At 43.5% G+C, this 21,870-nt stretch overlaps 1 protein-coding gene across 1 annotated transcript in view; it reads right to left on the bottom strand.

The window, feature by feature from the left end:
* Positions 1 to 21,870, bottom strand: part of nxn (nucleoredoxin) — a 68,855-nt gene that overhangs the window by 1,678 nt on the left and 45,307 nt on the right. The window contains exons 2-7 of the mRNA XM_008289059.1: positions 15,807 to 15,924; positions 11,640 to 11,773; positions 9,155 to 9,255; positions 8,935 to 9,041; positions 8,076 to 8,255; positions 7,419 to 7,543 (exon numbers count right to left, since the gene is read on the bottom strand). Coding sequence (XP_008287281.1) covers positions 7,419 to 7,543; positions 8,076 to 8,255; positions 8,935 to 9,041; positions 9,155 to 9,255; positions 11,640 to 11,773; positions 15,807 to 15,924 — 765 coding nt within the window. The remainder of the gene's footprint in view (positions 1 to 7,418; positions 7,544 to 8,075; positions 8,256 to 8,934; positions 9,042 to 9,154; positions 9,256 to 11,639; positions 11,774 to 15,806; positions 15,925 to 21,870) is intronic.

Here is a 21,870-nt window from a genome sequence, read left to right as displayed (position 1 = left end):
ACTCTCCATACACTCTACTAGACCCCAAAAAGTACAATTATAAGCCCATAAATGTGTATAATTCAGGGTTTTCAAAACAATGGACAATTTATATTCAGAAATATAAACATAATAAATAAAGAATAATCTCAGCATGGATCAGCTTACAGTACAAACAGTTTTAGTTTTAGCCCATCCTCATTTACAACATTAACTATGGAACTTCAGGAGTAAAAATGTCACCTGGAATGCCTGCAAATGTCTGAAAAACATGCGACAGAACTTCAAGTGATGCAGCTCTGTACATGGTGGGAAGTGAATTGCTGTGAAGTACGAAGGGGCTTTTTTTTTTTTTTTCTTTCCTTCTCTCATTATAGCATCTGAAGTGCTTTGACAAACACGCAAACCAAACACTGGCTACGTTCCAGAGGAGAAAACCCGACACATTTCCTCTGCCGCTCATCAGTTCACACTTCAGAAAATGAGGACGGCGCCCTTTCCTTGAACCGCGCCACGTTAACATTACCCTACAAAATTCAGAGCTGCCTGGCACAATCTTTATTAATGCACACTTCTTGAAAGAGAATATGAAACTGTGTTCTGTGCCGTCTTCCTGCAGGCAGCCTGCCCAGAGAGACCGGCGAGCTGCTGCTTAGTCACACATCCTGCTGTGTGCAAAGTCAGGAAGGAACCAGGTGGGGGTCCGACAACATCCCTCCTCTTCCAAAAGCTCACTCACATCAGATTTAAGTCAGCTGAATAGCGCATGTAGGCAGGAGACAGAGCAGTGCGCGGACTTGTGAAAGGAGGACGTTAAAAATAGATAGCTGCTGGGCTTCGAGAGGCTTCCAGTCTTATTTCTTTGCAGTTACTTTGAAAAGGCCTCACCCATGTTCAGCCTGAGGCTTGATGTCACCTTTCACCCTTTAACAAGTCAGGATTACAAGTTGTGTAGCTGCAGGTAACATAAATGAATCACTGCCGGGCAGGCAGGCAGCAACTTTCAAACAAGCTTGAGAGGACCATTAATTATTGAGACGGAATAAGAAATCACATAGTTTCGTAATTCAGCTTTAGTTCCAGCTGGGAGTGCTTCTGAAACTGGCATTCCTGCCTTGACAGAGATCCATTTTTCTTGTTCCATATTTTCTCCCATTCAAATGAATTGCATGTGTTACGTTTGGTCGGGTCACACGGTTCACTTCAACGTGTTCAGATAATGTCCTCTATCATCCGAGACATTTTCTCATCTTCCCAACACGATGACCTGAATTCCCCTCAAATTAGTTTTTCTGGCTCGGAGGGAGACTTTCAAAGATTAAAAGATCAGTTTCATATGGAAGAGATTATGTTGCAAACCGAGAACTTACAAGAAAAGGCCAGAGGGTGGCACTGCAACAAAGAGTTGGACTTCTGAAAGAGGCAGTGCTTCTGATGTTAATGCTGTCGGTTACTGATTTATGTGAGTTTAGACAAAACAGAGTCAATGATAGAACGACTTTGGATGGATTTCCTGCTACATGTGGCGCTCAAACATTCCCTCCTCTCAGCTCCCTTTGTTGCGTCTTCTCTGTTATCAGAAAATCCGCAGCTATTCTTGCTAAATGGATCAAACCACACGATCAACCCTCAGACTTTTCATTGAATAGCTTGGCTGTGCCGCTACCTAAAAAGGATAAGTATGCCAAGGCGAAGTCCGTGACCTCTACTTTGCAAAACTGCTAACAGATGGAACAGATGAGTTGCAGCGTGGTGTTTCTTCTAGGCAGCGAACTTCCTCCAAATAGATCCCTTTTTATTACGCAGCAAATCAGCGCACATTGACCACTTAATACTCACAGATGTAAGCTGTCACTAAGGACAATGCTGTTACGAGTGAAATACTGCTCGATTCTCCCACTACAAATAAAAGCCTCCCCTCGCAGGCTCCCTTTGCAGCCATGCTGAGCGTAGATTATAGATCATCTGGGCACGCAGTGTAAAGAAACCACAAAGAGAAGAAATTCCACAATCTGTCACCGTGGCCTTTTCCAGCCTCTCCGATATGAGAAGATGCAATCTCTGAGTCAGTCTTCGCCTCCGTAGGAAGTCATGCATCTGTCTTTTGTGTGGCTCCTCTGCTTGTGTAAACTGCTTCTCGTGAGGTGCAGCCATTCCTGAGGCCCCCCCGCCCTCTGCAGCTCAGCGCCGAACAAAAAAAGACAAAGGGCCGCCGCGCTGTGGCCGCACTCACAGCTGTGATAAGGCTCAGCGTGTGTTTACCGTGAGCGACCTGCTGGGCCGTATCAGCCTTATTCTGATTATTGATGCACTGTGGCATTTCACAGACGATGACCACCTGATAAGGCCTCGGCCGATGGTGATAACGATCCCTCCCTCTCCCAACACTGGCCTCCGAGTCGGGGCTGCGTCCATCCCGAGGAGCGGCTTTGATGGCAAAGATTGTCAAATAGTGGATATTCTCAGCAGTAACTGAATATATGCTCAAAGTCTAAACATTTTCACCCGGTAAAGAACGTGTACAAGGTATACGAGATCCATCTAAAGATAAAAGGAAAGTGATGGAAACAGATTCATAGAGGTTTAGGCATAAGATAAGCTGATGCAAACTTTAGGTTCATGTTGCCTTTTTGAGCAAATATGAGACAAGAAAATAATTAGAAAGTCACCATGGTATGGTAGCATCTCCGTGAGGGTGGACTTAGCTCTGAGCTAACATGCCTACAATGGTCCTGGCAAAAGCTATTCACCTGCCTTACAGCAGCTGCACCAGGAAAACTGCATGCATAGCAGGAGTGTAACCAGCTGTGAAAACGGCTTTTTCAACCTTGTTGTGGGTCAAAGTCACAAACTTTTTAAGCATTTTTTTGTTCAGATTCAATTTCTTAGTCTATACATGCAGCCTTTATGTCCCAGCGACCATCTGTCCATTCATTCAATAGGGTCCTGGTCTTGTTGGCCTGAAATAATTGCTTATAAGGACTTTGACACAATATTTACCTTGAACAGTAGCTTAGTTTAGCATATTAGCATGCTAATATTTGCTAATGAGCACTAAATTCATCATTATTTTTGCAGGTTTTTGGTCATTAAAGCATTAAACAAACTAAACTTTTGACCCGATGATGGAGCTCAACACTCACAGTCCATCCTAAAGGTCAACATCTCATGTTAATTCATGAATACAGCTGCAACTAACAATTATTTTTATTCTCAAACAATCTGATGTTTATTTCCTTGAGTGCCTCATTTATTTCTTTGACAGTAAGACAGCCAGTATTGGTTCTATAAAACAGAATGAAAAATTGCCATCAGTGTGTGCTCAAGACTCCAAAGTGAAGCCATCAAATGTGTTGCAAACTGGGAAAGTTCAAAATATCTATATTACACTCATGTGAGACCAAGATAAGAAGCAAAATTTCATTTTTAAACTTGAATTATCAAAATTAGAAACAACTGATTATCAGATTTATCAATTTATTTTTTTGTCCACTGCCTCATTGTTTTAGCTCTACATGTGAACCTCACGGTGACGCTAGTGGAAAACTAGCAGCATCACTAAAGCCTGACCAACCAAACCAAATGTGCAGTCCATCTGAGAGAAGACTTTGTATTTATACAGACACATGCAAACCTGGTTGTACTACAGGAAAAATCAGCAGATCCAAAGACAGAGGATGTTGTTTTCTTAAGACTGTAAATGCCAGGTCAAGATTTCATAGATATTTTTGTCTGGTGGTGGGAGGTTGATATTGCCATCCCTATAACCACACTATGCATGGCTAAAAATACGCATGTTATATGTCATAAGACCGGCATTAGGTTATTGCAGTTTTGACCTTTTCAGTCTTTTCTAGCAACTGGAGAGAGACAATAATGAAGGAGGAGGAAACTTCCAGTGTGCTAAGATTTGAATAATTGCTCGTGAGGAAGCCCTGGAGTGTTTATGCAACACATTATAATCTCAAAGTCAAAGCAATCATTCTGTTTAGGGACACACACACACACACAAAACATGCATGGGAAAACAAAGCTTTGAAGAGCAGAATCATAGGCAACAGTCACTGCTGCTTGCCACAAAAATCAGTTAAATTCTTATGTGACTGGATAATACCACCAGAGTTCATTTTACATGCAACAGCCAGCACACAGCAGAAATGAAAGAACAAAAGATCTTTCATTCTGCATTTATAAATCAGTATACTACTCTGCGGCGTGCGTTTCTTTTTTTTCTTTTTTTCTCAGCGGTGTAAGAAGATCCTGTGTCGTTCGGTTGGGCCGAGCCTCCCCCTGAGAGACTGCCAACATACTGCTGTCTCATGGACACAGAAAACCCAGCAGCTGGCCTGGCAAGGAAGTGTGCGACTACCAGGGCAAACCCAGGCCAAGGTGAAGGAGTCTGAGCCCAGAGCCTGGAAGCTTCACTGACTGTCTGAAATGGGAAGTGATATCTGACTGTGAACCCAATCTGGAAATGAAACCTGGTGATTTCATAGCCGGTTGAGCTACAGCCAGGAAATTATACCTGCGCGACATGGATGTAAAAGTATCTGGCTAAGCATGTGTGCCACGAGGGAAACAAAGCAAACATAGACTGCAGCTATAAAATGAGAAGCTTCTGAATTACAACAAGCTCCAATGCAACAATGTTTCTTTGTGTTAGGTCAAACAAATATTGGCACGCAGACAATGTACACGAAACACAATCGTGTCAACTCTCGTCTTTCGGAAAAAGTTGAGCCCTTTTTCCGTTCTGTGCACGTATGTCGGTGACATTTCCAGACTGACATTAGAGTGGAGCAGCCGGGGGTCCGACGGTTAGCACATGTGCGAGCCCCACGGCCGAAACCTGAGCCCACTTTATGGTGAGTGACATGAGAAGCCAGTGCTGTCCACCCAGACTGCCGGGCAGAGAGGGAGGGCAGGTAGCAGGGGAACTGAGGAGAGGCAGCTAATCTGGTAATTATGTCTGCTGCTGCTGCTAACTCCACCAGTCCTGCAAAGGTCGAGACAGAACAACAACAGATAACAGGAGTTATGAAAACTCCATCGTCCCACACAGGCAAGATGTGGGTGGAGGTGCAACAGGAGATGTAGGGGCAATTTGGAAGCAGTGTGGGGGAGTAAAGAAAGCCTGCTGGCACGCTCTGGGTCGACCCATCATGATGGAGGCGCACAGTTGAATTGTGGGTCAGGTGTTGGATTGAGTGTTTCTCCTGCAGGTTCAAGCAAAGGGCCTCTAATGTTGTCATTCCAACAAGAGTCTGTTGCATAAGAGGTTTTGTTGCTGCTGCTGCTGCAGAATTGCTGGTTTCCACTGCATATGTTTTTTGTTCAGTGTCCTGCTCAGAAGCATATCATGGTCAAAACTCTTCCAAATTTAAAGAGGCCACAATGTTAAAACCACACGCAAAGTACTGTTGTAGGGCCCCCTTTGTGTCGCCAAAACAGCTCTGACCCACCAAGGACCCACAAGACCTCCCAACATCAGGCACCAAGACCTCAGCGTTAGATCCTTTAAATCCTGCAAGTTTAGATGTAGGGGCCTCTGGGATCAGATGGGTTTTTCCAGCACATCCACATGGGATTAAGATCTAAGAAATTTGCAGGAGAAGTCGACACTTTGGACTCTATTTCATGGTCCTTGAACAATGTTCACAGTGTGGCAGAGTGCTGGAAGACGCCGCTGCCACTGGGAAATACCATCGGCATTAAGGGGTGCGCGTGGTCTGCAACAATTTAGGTAGGTGTCAAAGAATGCACAGTGTGTTCTAACATCTGTCTATCATGGACAGCATTAACTTTTCAACAGTTTGAGCTTCAGTGGCTCGGACCACATTGGCCAACCTTTGCTTCCCACACACATCAGTGAGCCTTGAGACCCAAGACCTGTCACTGGTTCACTGGTTGTCCTTCCTTGGACCGCTTTTGGTGGGAATTAACCCCTGTATAATGGAAAGACCCCTCAAAACCTCCTGTTTTGAAGATCTTCTGACCTGGTTGTTCAGCGGTCACAATCTGGCCCTTGTCAAAGTCGCTCTGATCTCTGAACACATCAACCTCAAGAATTGACTGTGTTTCATTTAGTTTTGGTGACAATGAATATAAATATCCCCTGTGTCCTCTGGTTTGATTGTTAGGATACAGGGTTGCAGCAAAATAGCCAGTCTAGCCTTCTTGGCTGCTGATTTAGCTACACTGAAAGTCCAGAAGCTGGAATGCTTCCAAATACAAACGTGGTTACTTGAATTCTCCAATCTTCTTGGTACGGAACAAATAGCTGCTACGATTAACGATTCAGCCGATTGAATTATGTTTTGGAAATACATTTCAGCATGTCGTACTTGAAACCAAATTAGACTAGAACTGAGCAGCACAATTCAGGTTTTCCATATACATGTCATGTACTAAGATAAACAGCTGAATAAGTAATTATGAAGTGTAGCACTGTACTTGTTTGCACCTGCAAATTTGTTAATGTCACGCTTGTGTGTCTGATTGGTCTCTTGTCTGTATGTCGATGCTAAATATACAAGCATGGAGAAAAACAACTGACTTGTTGACATGTGGCATTGTAATGAGATAATCACTGTTATTTGTATCACTTGTCAGTGGTTTTAATGTCGTGGCTGCTGGGTGCATATATTACCAGTGGATCATATGACTATAATTTGACAGAGGTTACCTGATTGTGCAACTTCCCTTCAGCTTGACAGATTTTAGCATCTGTTAGCTCATTGTTTTCATGCTCGTACCTTCACTGTTTTGTTCGCTCACATCACTGATACAGTTTAAGTATTTGTTGCACCAAGCAGCTGTTTTCAGGGTAAAAAAAAAAAGTTCTTAAAACTGGCTGTGCACCAGCTGCTCAGCAGCTAACAGCTCGATGGTGAAGACAGTGGAGCATTTAGCAGCGAGAACGCCCGCTATTTCCATCAGGAGTCACTGGCGACAACAAACAGAACCAAAAGAGAGAAATATGACTGAATAAATGCTGCTTATGTATCCGCTGGATGTGTAAAGAAACAACTGTTGGTTCCCCCAAGTGGCTGAAAAATAATCAAACATGAGGAAAAGTAGGTCAAAAAAACCCTTTGGAAACCACATTATTATTTCAAGAGTATATTTTTTGACTTTTAAGTGTCTCTAATGGGTACATAAGAATGCCACAATGGTTTAAAAGCAAATCGGAAATGTTTGTTTATGCTCCGTGTTTATGTGTGTTATTTTTAGGTGATTGTGTTGTCAGTATCGATGTCAGTATCTGCTGCATGAAGTGGTTGGGCCATAATTGTGAGGAATGAAACAATCCCATGCACAGAGAGCCACAAACAATTAGAAGTAGAGCATGTCAAATAAAAACAAACCCCAACTTGGGCTGCGACAGTTAGTTTAAAATGGCATTTCTGTCTTAAGTTGCCTCGAGCGGCTTATCTCACCTCTCCAGCCACAAAGAACAGCAGTGGCGTCTCCTCCTCCTTGGCTTTGTACTTTGCCATGAGCTTCTCTGCGATTGGCTGAATCAACTCCTTGGCTGGCTCCAATTCACCTTCCTCCTCAGCGTCTGAATAAATCAAGGAAGAGACACAGAACGATGTTAAAAGTATGAAAAAAAAAAAAAACAGCCACCTGGGAGAGGAAGAATAAAAATTGAACAGATGACTGAAATTAGAGTTAAGGAAAGAGAAGAGCCTGCTGGACAGATGAGTGAAGGGATGAAAGACTGTGCACAGATGGTCTTCCGTCTTGTTTTGCAATTTGGTTTGACCTCCACGGACATCAGGGTGGTCTCACATTTTAAAAGGGTCACCACTGTGTCCTCCATTCTGTTTTATAACGTCATCGCATCTGCCCTGCCTTCAGATTTAAATCATTTCACAAAAACACTTTTTTTTTTTTTGCGCGTTCCTTATTAGCATATAAATAGATGAATAAATACTACAAGAAGCCAGTTCTGCTCAGACCTCTGGACCTTTCGACACTGGAAGAATTTTCCACAGAGTCTGACATTCAATACGCTCTACATAAATGCCACTTCATTCAGGCAGGGCCCCCCATGTGGTGCTGCGTCGCATTATAAATTCCCCGCTACTCACCCACAAACAGGACGAGGCAGGGCCCCTCGTGGAGCTGCACGGCGTTGGACTCGCTGAGCTCCAGGACGGGTCGAGGGTGCCAGGGGAAGAGCCGGCACTCGGGGTCGTTTAGCACCTCCACCCGGCCCTGTCGCGTGATCATGTGACCCTCCGCGTCCAGCAGGATCAGCGTGGGAATACCTGCAGAGGGAAGGAAGAGGAACATGGGAGGTAGTTTGGGTCATTGTGGTTAATTATCGCTTCATGACGCAGATTGTTCCCTCTCCCACTGAGGGTTTTTTTCCCTTCCTCTTCAGTTTCACCTCTGAGGTTTATTTTATACATGTAATTGACTCCCACCACCCTTTTGTGACTACAATCCCTTCGCCTTATTAACAGCCTTATCACAAGCATGAGTCACAGTGTGCCTGTCTGCGCATGTGGACTGAGGTGGTGTGGTGAGAGGCGATCGTGAACTGCAGGAGGTGGTGGTGGTGGGGCAGTGTTGACTCGTCCTCTGCACATTCCTGACATTCTTAGCAGGACAGGCCGAGAGCAAGCTCCTGCTAACTTCATCCACAGTCCTCTGCACACACACAGAGGAAGGGGGAATCAGGAGAAACGGCGCAGAGGGGAAGAGCTGCAGCACTTCCGCAGCCAGCGAGACAGTAAACTTGATAACCGGCCCACATTCCTCAGGCTGCAGGGCAATCTGTGTTGCTGTTTGCCTGCCTGGCGCAGAGAGCTGTCAGCCATTATGCCAGCGTGTGACATAACTAGGCTTGGCAGGGAAAAAAGAAAAAAAAACCAAAAAAACCTCCACTGTCTGCTCTTAGCTTTGAGATGTGAGGTAGTATTTTAAAAAGAGGATGTAACACACCTTGTATTCCATAGAGTCTGTTGAGTCGTGACCGTCGAGCCTCGTCTGAATATGGCACCGCCAACCACGGCATCTCGCTGAAGTACTGCTTAAAGGACTCCTCTGACCTGCACGTGGTAACACAACAGATGTTCATTTTCTATATCGAGACGACCATTATTTGTGTCGTTGATAGACGGAGGCAGATGTCGATAAATATGATCCCGACGGTGAATCTCACCTGTCAGCGCTGACGAACACGATCTCAAACTTCTGGCCCGACTCTTTGACGGTTCGATACGATTCCACCAAGACTCGAGTCAAACTGCGGCACGGCGGGCACTAAGACACGGCAAAAGAGGAAAACAAGAGAGAGACACATCATCACAAATGGTGCGGCAGTGGTGGGGTATTTCCCAAAATGCTCTCCCTCTCTGTCACCAAACACCTTTCTACAAACTAGTAATTCTCTCTTGTTTTGTATGCAGCTTCTTTCAAATATAGGCCGGGCTTCTTAAATCTCTAATCCTGTTGCAGTACACTCTAGCTTAAGAATGCATTTGTTCTCCCGTGTGTGTGTGTGTTTGGAGAGTCCACACTCTGTGCAGGCAGAGGGAGCGCTGGTATGGCTGGCATTAGGATGACATCAGTGTGCTGTGGCAGTGGGAAGGAAAACAGGCCAGCATTAACTTCCAGACACTTTCCCAGGCTCTGTGTGTTCTCCGTCTGCGCTTTTACACTCCTTGCTTTGAATGTACAGTAAAGCACTTTTCATTTCCTGGTCTGGACAGCAGTTAAGCAATTTAATTTTTATGAATCTGACTGCTCCAGCTACATGAAACAGAAAAAAGGCCACAACTTTTTTTTTTTTTGGCGCACCTTATATTACAAGAGTACCAGGAGTCATCTATCAAATAAATAACATTATTTTTTAGAAGTATATAGCAAAACACATGGATTTTTCACTGAAGTTAATAAGTCCTATAACGTTAATAAAAAAAGATGAATATATTAGCTATTAGGACCGACTAGTCTTGGATGTTTTTGGCAGACGCAGATTATTAACATATTAGCAAATATGTTTTACATTCATATGCATTATGGTTGAGCTACACTGCAAAGGGAAAATGATGGGGTCTGTCTTTACGAATGTATTTCACATCTAGTTATCTGCTTACAGTGAAGGCACCGCTTGACTCCAGCTGGGATGCGTACTCTGCTACATGTGCTGCAGACAGAGCTGATAGTATTGGAAAGTGAGAGTCAGAGCTGCTCTGCTGGACAACTTTTTCATTTACACCATTTCCAAATGAAATCAAGCATCTTTTTCTGTATTATGTTCTGTTAAAAAAGAAAACGTTTTATACACGGGTACCAATATATCTGTGACATGCCAATATCTGCCAAAAATATACTATAAAACTATATCGACAGGGTTCTAATATTAACTGGTTATTTACTGGTAATAACAGATGCAACTTGTTGCAGGACTCTTTTGCATACAAGTAGTCAGCAAAGTCCATGTAAATATAAACATAATAACCATATTGGCTACTTCTTCTTCTTCCAAATCTGTAGTACTGTACCTATCTTGCTTATTATTCCTTGAACTGTTAATATCTAATATGTAGTAAAGTTTATCACCATTTTTCATTCATTAATTAGTCACCAACTCTACTCTGTATTTTAATACAACTGAAGCTCATGAAAGTGGACACAGCATGTCAGGCACTGTGATTGATCCAGCCATGAACGCTAATCATGAAAGGAGCAGTGGAGCACAAAGCCTTGATCAATTAACTGCTTAATAATTGACTTCTTTCTCAGTTCTCGTAAACACTGTGCTTAATACTCATTACACAATGTGGTGTCAGTGAGAGAGCGTCATCAAACCGTCTAATGTGGCCTTTCGCTGGCAACTGCAGACAGCTTCGAGCTTAAGTTTCATTGTGATGAGCTTTTCTGAAAGGAACATTCTCTCACACTGCAAGTGTGAAGCGAAATGTAGGTCACATGTGTCCCTGCCACGGGCCATTTCAGGTCGCTGGAACATTAAGAAGAAAAAATATGAATATATCAATCTTTGGATGCCAAAGCGAGGGGCTGGCATGCCTTGTTTGTAAAATTACTTTAATAGCAGATAGATTTACACGAGCGACCGGGGGAATGTGGTGTAAAAACACCGCAAATAAACCGTAATGGCTTCTGTGACTTGTCCTTTTCAATTTTCTATGGGTTTGGGGTCTGAGCCAGCGTTCAGGCGTCACCATTCTGAGGAGCCGGTATCTGAGGCTGCGGCTCTGGCAGCTGCTGTGCTGCTGACTGGCCTCGGCAGCCTGTGCTGCATCTCATCAGGAACAGTCCGGCGATGATGTACCGCCTTTCATGCACCACTGAGTCGTGACCTTCACCGGCTATCAGCAGGTCCAGCAGAGGAGCAGACAATAGCTTGATGTCATCGGGGTGTGGTGACTGATCCAGAGGTGGTGGTGAAAGGACTGACGGGGATAGTTAACCACAGTTAATGTAAACAGACTAACACAATGGAGTCGCCTCCGCCCTCCTGCTCCTCTCTCTTATCTGTCTCGACTACTGCTCTGCCTCTTCCTGCTCCGCTCTGCTGCCCTTTCTTCTCTCCGACGTCTCGGTGTTTTGACAGAGTTGGGAGGCCTGAAAAGTAAAAACCGGGCTCCTCTTTGTCCTCTTTCTCTTTTCTCTTCACTCACCCAGTGTGCTGAGAAATACACTCCCACGTAGTGTCCCTCCAGAGAGCTGCTGTCTGTTGTCTGCCTGTTGTTCCTGAGCAGAGGCCCTGCCACCACCTCCGCAAACGGCTTCGGGCCCCAGGGGAACTCCAGGCCTGGGAGAGGGTAGGAAGGTGGAGGGGTGGGGGGGACAATGAAAAGGGGAAACATGGGAAGGAAAACAACAGGTTTATTGCCATGCTAGCAGCTCTGTGAGGTGCTACATAGTGCAGCTTTGTGCTAATGCTAATGTCAGAATGCTAACATGCACGCAGGGGCAGTGTTTGCTGTGTTCACCACCAGTTTAGCAATCTGGTAATGTCACGTGAAATGATGAGCGAGTGCAACTGAAGCTGACGCCTGCGCATATTTGCAGGTGTTTGACTGACATGACAATCTGTCCAATCGCGGTGGAGACATTTAACTAATTCATGGTGGTGCTAGACAAAAAGTAGAGGATCACCCCAAACATTAAGATTTAATGTCTACGAACCACGAATGTCGACAAAATTTCTTAGCAATCCATCAGATATTTAAATCTCAACCCAGGACTTACGGCATCAGCGAAGTGGAAGACCCAGAGACACGTTTTCTGTCTCCGTCACGGCTGTCAGATATCAAAATGTCATGTGCACTTGTCATTTTTTTGTGATATCTGCTTTTGGAAACACCCCCCACCCACCCTCCACCCCAAATATGGTTTTAATGAATACTAAAAGCTGAGCCTCTCAAGCAAATGAAGGCTGTCAGAAATACTTCCCTCCTGCTCTCTTTCACACTTTCCATTTCCTTTTCAAGGTGTTCTCATTGTTCCCGTCGAGCTCTGGAGATGCATTTGGTGCAGCCGAATTAAAAAGGGGGTAATCATAAATAAAACCTTGTATGGCTGGTTCATAATGGCCTCTTTATGCGAGCGCGCTTGTCTAGAGCTTCATTAGGCAGGAATGACACGTCTGCACTGCGCTGGCGCGGCCTTTCATTGTTGTCCTGATTGTAAAAGTGCACTCCATCTTTACGCTGCAGGCTAGTCTGCCGCCACTCAAGTCAGGCCTTTCATCGAGAGTGAAAGGCAGAGGGCCCTGAATTGTTCACCCGCCCCTCCCAGTCTGAATGTACGGCAAACTTTTTACGGCCCTTTTCCTCTCCGAACTGCTGTAGATGAATTGATTTGTCACGTGGGGAGCCGCTCTCCGTCTGCTTCATACAGGAAAAACTGAGATATAAACTACTACTTCATTTGCAAGAGATATAGGATTATGGGGAATCCTGGTGCCAGTGATCATCTGTGCTGCTGAAGCCACTGATTAATCTCTTCCCTGCCCACATCTAGAACAGTTAACGAATGAGGAAAATATTACTGCAGGCCTGGATTTGCTTTCACTGGACAGACAGCGAAATCTGTCACAGTGCTCATGCGAAATCCATCCTGCCATACTGCCGCTACTCACCCCTGTCACATGATTAACAACACTTCAAGCTGACCAAACAGGGTTTTTGAAGAGGCAGCGTTTTTAAATATTGAGAGTTTCTCAGCCACAGAGGACGCCCTCGCTACGGGAAAGGAATGCAAGCCCACTTTTGTTAATTCTCCATCTCCACTTCAAAGTGCAGAAATTACAGGCTTTGCAGATGAGGGAGTGAGACACGGACACGCTATAATATTCAGGCAGCACCATAATTATGGTAGCATCTACCCAAACAAGGGGGAGAAAAAAAAAAGTTAATGTGAAACGTTTTAGCCCAATGCTGAATGATGGGTCAGTGCAATATCTCCACAGGTATTTCAGATGAGTGTCGTGTGTGTAAATGCAGGTCTAGCCTCAGTTACTGCACTGATACAACACGGTATGCTTGATATTTTTAGTTGGAATAGTTCCACTGTAATAATTTGGACTGTTGCAAAGCCACTTGTATCGCTGTAATGTCAAGCATCCGTCCATCCAGATTATAAGTGGGTGGAAAAGCCAGAAGTTAAAGAACAAAAATGAAACATTGCAAGAAGCTTTTTATGCTTGGCTGAGGTGCAAAAGTTGCTGTCCAGATAATTATTTACATAAAATATATGACTAAAATGTCAGTCACACGTCTACTGCAGAGCCAAAACTGAAAGCAGACGAAAACATCGGATCCGTGTGGAGCGCGGACGTATAATGAAAGCTGGATGCGTTCCTGCCACTTAGCCTCGCTGCCAATTTGTCCCATTAGCCGCTGACGAAATAATCCCCCATGCCTCCAAAAAGCATTTTCCCCATAGGTACCACTATAAAACACTTCTGTTAAAATGCTCAAGGAACAACTGCACGGTCAATTATTGCTCTTGGTATTCAGATTTTTTTAATCCACGGAGGGTTTCTAATTGTAAAACCTCTAACTCCGACCAGTAAAGCTATCTAGAAGTGAACTATGTCATTCCAATGTAAAGCCAGTGGCCCCGGCAAGGTAAACGTTAATGCTCGTGTGCAGTGGGCCAAGCAACGTGGAATCAAATCAAGCTCCCAGGAACGCCACTGGGCTGTGAAGCAATTTCGACCTCGTTGCCAAACTGGGTTGTAACAGTTTCCGCGTTCATCTCTCGATGCGAACTGGCCCAGAAGACATTTCTTTCCTATTAACAATCACTGAAAAGGGAACATCTTTGTCAGAATTTGATCTATTCGGACCAGTAGCATTTGGAAAGTCTAGAGGAAGTTGCTATGTTGACAAATGAGGAAACTTAACCTCCCTCAAATGAATACATTTAACAAACACATTCCATGTTTCCATCACCTTTTCCACAAAGGTTTCCATTATGTGAGACTTGAATGATGCTCTGTTAATTACATCATCTATTCTTCTGCAGTGATTTAACGACACCTGACTGCAGAATTAGCACCGCCAGCTGTTGATCTTCATTTGCTCAGTACCAAATTATTTACCCATTACTGCACAATTCTTTTTATTGATTGTCTGGATTTAGTTTAAATTCGAGCTACATGTGAATGAGGATGTGGATGCTCTATGTTGGACATTATGCAGCTCCATCTGTCGAAAATAAAGCTCTCCTCATTCCTCCGTTTTGAGCCATCTCGACTCCTCCATCCTCCTGCCTGTGACCCAGAAACTGATCTTTAGTGCGCCATCTTGAAGGATGTCTGAATTCCTAAAAAGCATCTTGACGATTGAGGAGGCTTCCTGCAGGAGTTACACTTGTCCATCCTCGTCTTTTTAGCATCTATGATGTATGAAAGCAGGATATATAAACCACATCGGAAGCAGGCCTGACAAATATGTGTACTCGTATATAATATATAGGACTTAAATATAAGCCAACTTGGTCTTTTTTGCTTTTTTTTGTAATACTTCACAGCACATGTGGGTGTGTGAAGTATGAATAACAAACAGGTATGACATCTGTACATTCTTGTCACATTCTGCCACACTGTGAATCGAATTAAAAGTAAATATATACTGTATGTTGCTCGGCTCCTCTGGCAGAGATCAGCGGCAGACTGCAACAAAACAACGGACAGATGATGCCACTATGCCACCGTCATATTTAATTGGCTTCGCTTTAAAACGACAGCTCCGAAACAAGGCTGTGTCATTTTGATAAACGCCCATTTCTGACTCCTCTCTCTCCTCATGTCTCTTCCTTGCCTTCTCCACTTGCATCTCAGGTGGAGGAGGAGAAGAGGCGAGGAAGGATGTGCAAACTGAGAAATGATGAGGGGATGAATTAAGCTTATGGTTGTTTTTTTTTTTAAAAGACCAGAGCAGTGAGCTGATTCTGGGATGCTTCTGAAACACGCTGCAGCACGTCTGGTGGAATCACTGCCTAGAGTGGCCGTGAAACAAGACACAGCCATCCCTGATGAAATCCACAGGTTTCTACCCACCCACCAAGAATTCAGCTTTAAAAGTACACAGCTGTGACAGACAAAGTGTGGGGAAAATATATATATGCTATGCTGTCCTTTTGACCCTCAGATGTGCTCCTATTACCTCATTAAATACGGGATGTTTTTGGGGGTTGGATGGTTGGTGGTTGGGGTTAACCATTCAGTAAAGAGGAAGAAGCTTGAGGTTGAAAAATAAAAATAAATCATTGAGAGGGTTTTACTGAAATTACAGCGTGGGTGTGTGTGTGTGGCCGCAGACACTTGAGCTCACCTTTAGGGTCATCTCTGACCACCAGCAGACCGTTTCGACACACGATCTTCCCCGTAGCGGCGTCCACAAACACCAGGGATGGGATGCTGGTTACCTTGTACTTGTTCCACAGCTTCATCTGCAGGGAGGAAAAAAAAAAGAAGATGAGAGCAGAGGTCGGAAAATGTGAATGGAAAACGACCTCGGGGAACACATTTGTATCTGTTTTGATTTCAGAGCTGGAAAAACAATTTAGCCAGATTAAAATTATGTCTTTGGTGCTGCAATACATTCACCTGAAATACTACAGAGTGAACAAATGTCACTGTATGTATTTTATAGGAAAAACATCCCCTCTGTTGTTTGAAGTAGACATAGGGGACTGGAGAGCAGAATAAAGGAAAAATACTGGAGGGGGAGAAGCACCTCGCTGCACTTTAAAGAGGCTGAATAGGAGCAAACTCACGCTGTCCCTGCTGTGTCATGAACAGGAGTAAAAAGAGGTATGCAGCATGTATGATTTACACTTTGGCAGGCATTTACGATCGCCCATTGGCCCTAAATTTAATCATGATGCCTCCTATGTGACGAGTTGATATTCACACAGCCTCATAAAGTGAGAGAAGACGCTCCACAGCCAGAAATCTGAGCATGAACTGACGCTATTCATAGAGTTCAGCGATCAGTGTAGTCCTTAACATCAAAGAGCAGATCAAGCATTTTTCTGAGACTCGCTTTCCATATCAGAGGGAGAGTCCTACGCCTGTGAATCGAAAATAGCCGCGTCTTGTCAAGAGCGGCAATCGGCGCCGAGCGAGGGTTGCTGCTTCAGCAACTACAGAACAAGGAGAGGAAGATGCCTCGCGTGAAATCAAGAATCCAGCTTGGAAGGTTTAGACAGAGGAAGGAAAATGAGGAGCATTACGTTCAAAAACTGGAATGTCAGTGTGATTCACCCTCGTTCATTGACTGTACATCATCAAGTTTAACCTTGTTAGTGAATCAAAATGTCACAAATGACTTAAGACACTTAAAAAGAGCCAAAGCAATGGAGCAGTAACTTCATCTTTGACAAATAAACACATATTTTACTTACTGCCACATAAATTATTTCCTGCTGTATGAAGCGAAACACTGCAGGACCTGTATAATATAATGACTTGCACTCCAAGAGGTTTTGCAGCCAAATGAAGTGAGCTTCCTTAGGGCTCAGTGAAGTAATCCTGGAGTTCGGTTACTGTTGAACTCCACGCTGATGAAAACCTTTTGTTGCTCTTTTTGCGAAAACAGTGACTTCACAGCACAAAGTCTCTGATAGGGAGACTGAATCGGAGCACAGTACATTTCACTCACATTGCGCAGCTCTTCCTTTATGTGACAACATGTGAAATTTGCAGAGGTCAACCACAGGCCCTCTCTGACAGCAGAGGTCAGACGGTCTGTCCCTCGGACAAGACGACCCGGAGCCTCCCGGCTATGTCGGTCTGGAAGTCCCTCAAAAGCAAAACTTCAGTGTCTGCCACAGTCAACAGTTTTACCACATCGCCTCATGCTCCTCTGGAAACTCAATCTGTGCTCACAAATTGATGGGGTTAGGGGCATTAACTGTGCCTGTCTCCGAAAGCTAACGCGGCCAACGCTGCATCTGTGCAGCTCTGCAGCCATCTCACTCGGCTGCCTGCTGTCATCCAGGATGATGATGGCAGATTGAGAGGCGGATTTAGTCAAAGAAGTGTGAGAGGGACAAGAGAAAATGGGGGAAAAAAAAAAAAAAGCAGAGTGATGGGGTGATTGGTTCTGCAGTGACACTAAAATGGCAAGAAATGTCCTCTATGTGGCCGAGAGACACCCACACTGAGATACACAACAGCAGATTTTGATTTTGAGAGCAGAATGAATGTTATCAGTATTTAAATATACTGCTTTTACATAGCAACCTTTGATTTTCTTTTTATTAGCAAGTCCAAAAAATGAGAATTATGCAGAAAAAAGCTCTGAAGCTCAACCCGTTGTGATCAGTATTTTTCCAGCTTTACAACAACTGACTGCAATCCATCGATGTTACTCTGCTCGCATGACAGAAAAGTCAGATCTATCAGCGCGACCGGTTAATGTACATCCTCTAAGATCTTGTTAGGATAAGGGAAGTGCGGGGATATTTATTTAAAATCTAGATGAAGATGGCTGTGTACTTCATCCAAGGCTTTCTAAGTAATTTTGGGGCTCTCATGCTGCAAGCATCAAGAGAGCTACACAGATTTATGGAGAAAACATCAGAAGCAGAACCGACTCCTCCTCTTTGTCTTGCCGCTAATTCAGTGCATCCTTGAATCATGCCTGCCTGGCGATTTGGCTGCAGATCAGAGTAGCCCGGGATGCTAAATTTTTTCGAGGGTTTACATCTGCCTTTAGAATAAAAGGCCTGTTATGGTTTGCGGTGGATGAATGACCTTGTAGCGACAAAGACACATGTCCCGGAGTCTGTCGCGAACAAACGAACCTCAACTGGATTTCAGCACCTTGACAGATGAAGCATTCGCCGTGTACGGGGTTCGAGTTGTGGACAAAGGTAAATCTCCTGCGTCTCGGCCGAGTTTTCATTGTCATCTACTTGTAATTCCTTCCTGGGGAACATCGAAGGCCTTGTATTAACAACTCTTCTCCCCTCTGTCCTCGTGAATAGAAAACATGAGGATCATATGCCGCAGACATCCATTTCCCCCAAAACACTGATTCATAGTTGAGAGCTGCAGGCTGCCTATTATAGCTCAGACAATAAATACAGAACGTGACATGATAGGCTGCTAAAAAAAAAGTGCACATAAATCATGCTGTCAAAGCTGCCCTCATTCCTTGTTGAAGGTGTTTTTGTCATCGTTTGATAAAGGTGTTACTTATGTGCAGTGGGATGTAGTACAGAGACGATTAAAGAAACAGTTTGACAATTTATGAATTTGCTTTCTTGCCAAGCGTTAGATGAGAGAACTGATCCAAGTCTTGTATCTGTAGAACCTGCAGTCTGTCGCTGGTTAGCTTAGCCTACAGGGTAAAAGCGCTAGCCTGGCTATGTCTAAAGGTAGCCATGAAATATTTTGGCACATTCCCCCTGCAAATTCACAAAGTTCATTCGTGAGCTTTAGAGGTATTTTACATTTTGTTGCCTTCGAACAGAGCAAGGTTCGCTGTTTTCACCAGTTTCCAGTCTTCATGCTAAGCTAAGCTAACCAGCAACTGACTGTAGCTCAAAGTCCATCTCTTCTTGTTGACTAAACACTGAAAAACTCATCTCTAAGTATCTAAGTTAGATATTTAAAACTGTTTTTTCCCCCTGAAAATGATCCTTTCCTGCCTTAGAATGACGTAGAAGTAACTCTGCACCATTGCCTCGAGCATACCAGCTCACCTACCCTGCTTAACGACTGTAAAACCCCTCTATGCTACACAATGGTAAGTTGTAACATTCGAGTAATTCAGACGGAAAATGATTCTGATGAAGAATAATGATATGGAAAGCTAAACTCTGCAAGCTGTCAATATTCGGTTCCTTAAATTTGTTATTATAAAAACCCAGAAGTCTGAATCTTTGCTTTTGAGCCTGTCAACGGTATACTGCAGTAGAGGCCGACCCATATATTAGTTGGCCAATATTATAGCTCAATACTGCTTATTGCAGGTATATTGGCATATACATAGTCTGATATATGAAAAGCTTCTTTTACAGAACACAACACATAAAAAGATGCTTTTGATAATTAGGATATGATGTCATCACATAGTTTGTCCAGCAATGTCTGCAGCACATGCAGCAGAGTACACAACACAGATGAGAAGACGGTGGTGCAGAGTCAAGCTGTTACTACATTATAAGCTGCTAACTAGTTTGTTGAATATATTACTGGAAAGTGAATAAACAGTGACCCCATCAGTCTCCCTTTATTATTATTATTATTATTATTATTATTATTATTATTATTATTATTATTATTATAACATTTACATCAACAACATTGGCTGATATGTCAATATCAGATTTTTTTTATTCCCTAAAATTGGTATCTCCCCCAAAAATCCAGCATCAGTCAAGCTTTACACCAAACTTGTAAGTAGAAAATGCTCAACCATGGTGTTGATTTCTTATGTCATTCATAATGTGTTCTCTAACATATAAAAAATCATCACATGGGAATGTTGATGGGGTAAAAAAAAAAGAAGAAAGAAAAGGTGTTTCCATTGAAGAGGGGTTTTTTACATTTACTGTACAGACGTGAATAAAAGTAATTCAATCTGTAACTTCTTGATTACTGTTTTCNTTTTTACATTTACTGTACAGACGTGAATAAAAGTAATTCAATCTGTAACTTCTTGATTACTGTTTTCATTCATGGATGAAAACGTCCAACCAGTTCCTGGTTCCGGCATCTCAGCTGTCTTGATAGTAAACTGACTATGAACTGCTGCAGAAACAACAAGACATCACAAGAGAGTCTTACATTTAGACTGTGACGTTTTCTCAAAGTATTTAATGATTATGTGAGAAAATATTCAATAGATTAGTCAGTTATGAAAAATCACTGTTTGTTACAGGCCTAGCTGTGTGCTTTACTCATTTATAAAAGATTTCTCTTGCAGAAATAAATTAGCAATCCAAAAGGGCAGTCCAGCAGGAGCTAATTATCATGTAAACTGCTTGTAGATTGTATTCATAGCATCAAAATTGCATGTTGCCACTCTTAGCTTTCTCTAAGGGAGCTACTATTCATTATCAATGTCAACAGAGTGTGTAACGATAGAGCCAAGCAGAAGGTTTGGCTATATAGTTACACACTGGGTTAACTATGCCAATAACCCCTGTAGAAAGGCCACCAACTGCTGAGACTCGAGGGAGCTGGAAATCCATACTAACAATCCATTTACTCTCCTGGACATGCAAGCATTAGCCTCACACTACGCCTCGTGCTCATCATACTAATTGGAACACGCATGACTGCGGATCCATATCCAGAAGAAGAGCAAATCAGCCCCACAGTGGGGCCTGTGGATCGGTCTGCATGGAGATGCCAGGTCTGGAAATCTAATCGCCCCAATGATCAAAGAAAATGCTGATTCTTGGGAGGTGTTGTTTGATGGGATCAATGACTGCATTAATTTTCTACCTGAAGCCCCACTAGACGGAGTGGAGAAGAAGGAAAAAAAAGCAGGGAAACCAACTCAATCCCAAGGTATCCACATTTCCATGTTAAATGTCATGCGTGGCCATCGCTTTCATGCTTCTTTGCACTGTTGCACTTTATGGCAACACTCTGCACTTTAAAGGGAGGTTAGCTTTGGTGGAGAACCCCCCAAACGCTCTGTGGTCTAAAACTTTAAAATCCACACACATCTGCTTTAGTTTTGGCTGAGTCCCTTTTGAAACGCCTATACAGGCCTGCGCTGCACTGAAATTTGGCCCCCGTCAGTAACCGGTGGCTCCCTACAGTGGCTCTGGTGTGGTGAGTGTCACTCTGTTGAGAGAAATAGAGTGGAAGAAATTTCTTCACTCAACATTCCCAATTCAGCAATGATTGTTTGAGCTCTATCTCCTCACAGATCTGCTTTCACTGGACCGGTCTGGCCCGAGGCGTCTGCCAGACGCTCCCATTGCTGCTTCATTACAACAGTGCCAGTACAAAGGAAAGTGAGCTCTCTACAACAGAGGACATGAGAGGTATCCTGCTGTGGAGCTGATAGCGGCTCACTCCTTTATCTTTGAGTATTATGGGGACAAATGGTGATAGTCCAATTGATAACTTGGAGAAAAAAAAGAGGGGGTTGATGCTAAAATGCAGACTGTAGCGCACAGTAGATTTGTGGAATTTGAACCTACTCAGGAATTCTCAGTGGCATTTATTATCAGGCAAAAATGCTCCCCACATATAAGCTCCTCACTCATGTCAAGGGGAATTTATTGGCACAGTCGACTGAACCGATTTGGGAAAAGCAAGTAATGTGTTCCACATTACTCACAAAGGACACAGATGAAATCATCTTCCACTTTCAATTGATTCAAATCTTCAGAAGAAGAAGAGGAGAGTGTTTTTGAATAATA

This window comes from Stegastes partitus, unplaced genomic scaffold (assembly GCF_000690725.1).
Source record: "Stegastes partitus isolate 25-593 unplaced genomic scaffold, Stegastes_partitus-1.0.2 Scaffold591, whole genome shotgun sequence".
Classification (NCBI taxonomy): domain Eukaryota; kingdom Metazoa; phylum Chordata; class Actinopteri; family Pomacentridae; genus Stegastes; species Stegastes partitus.
This window is presented reverse-complemented; position numbering and strand designations above follow the sequence as displayed.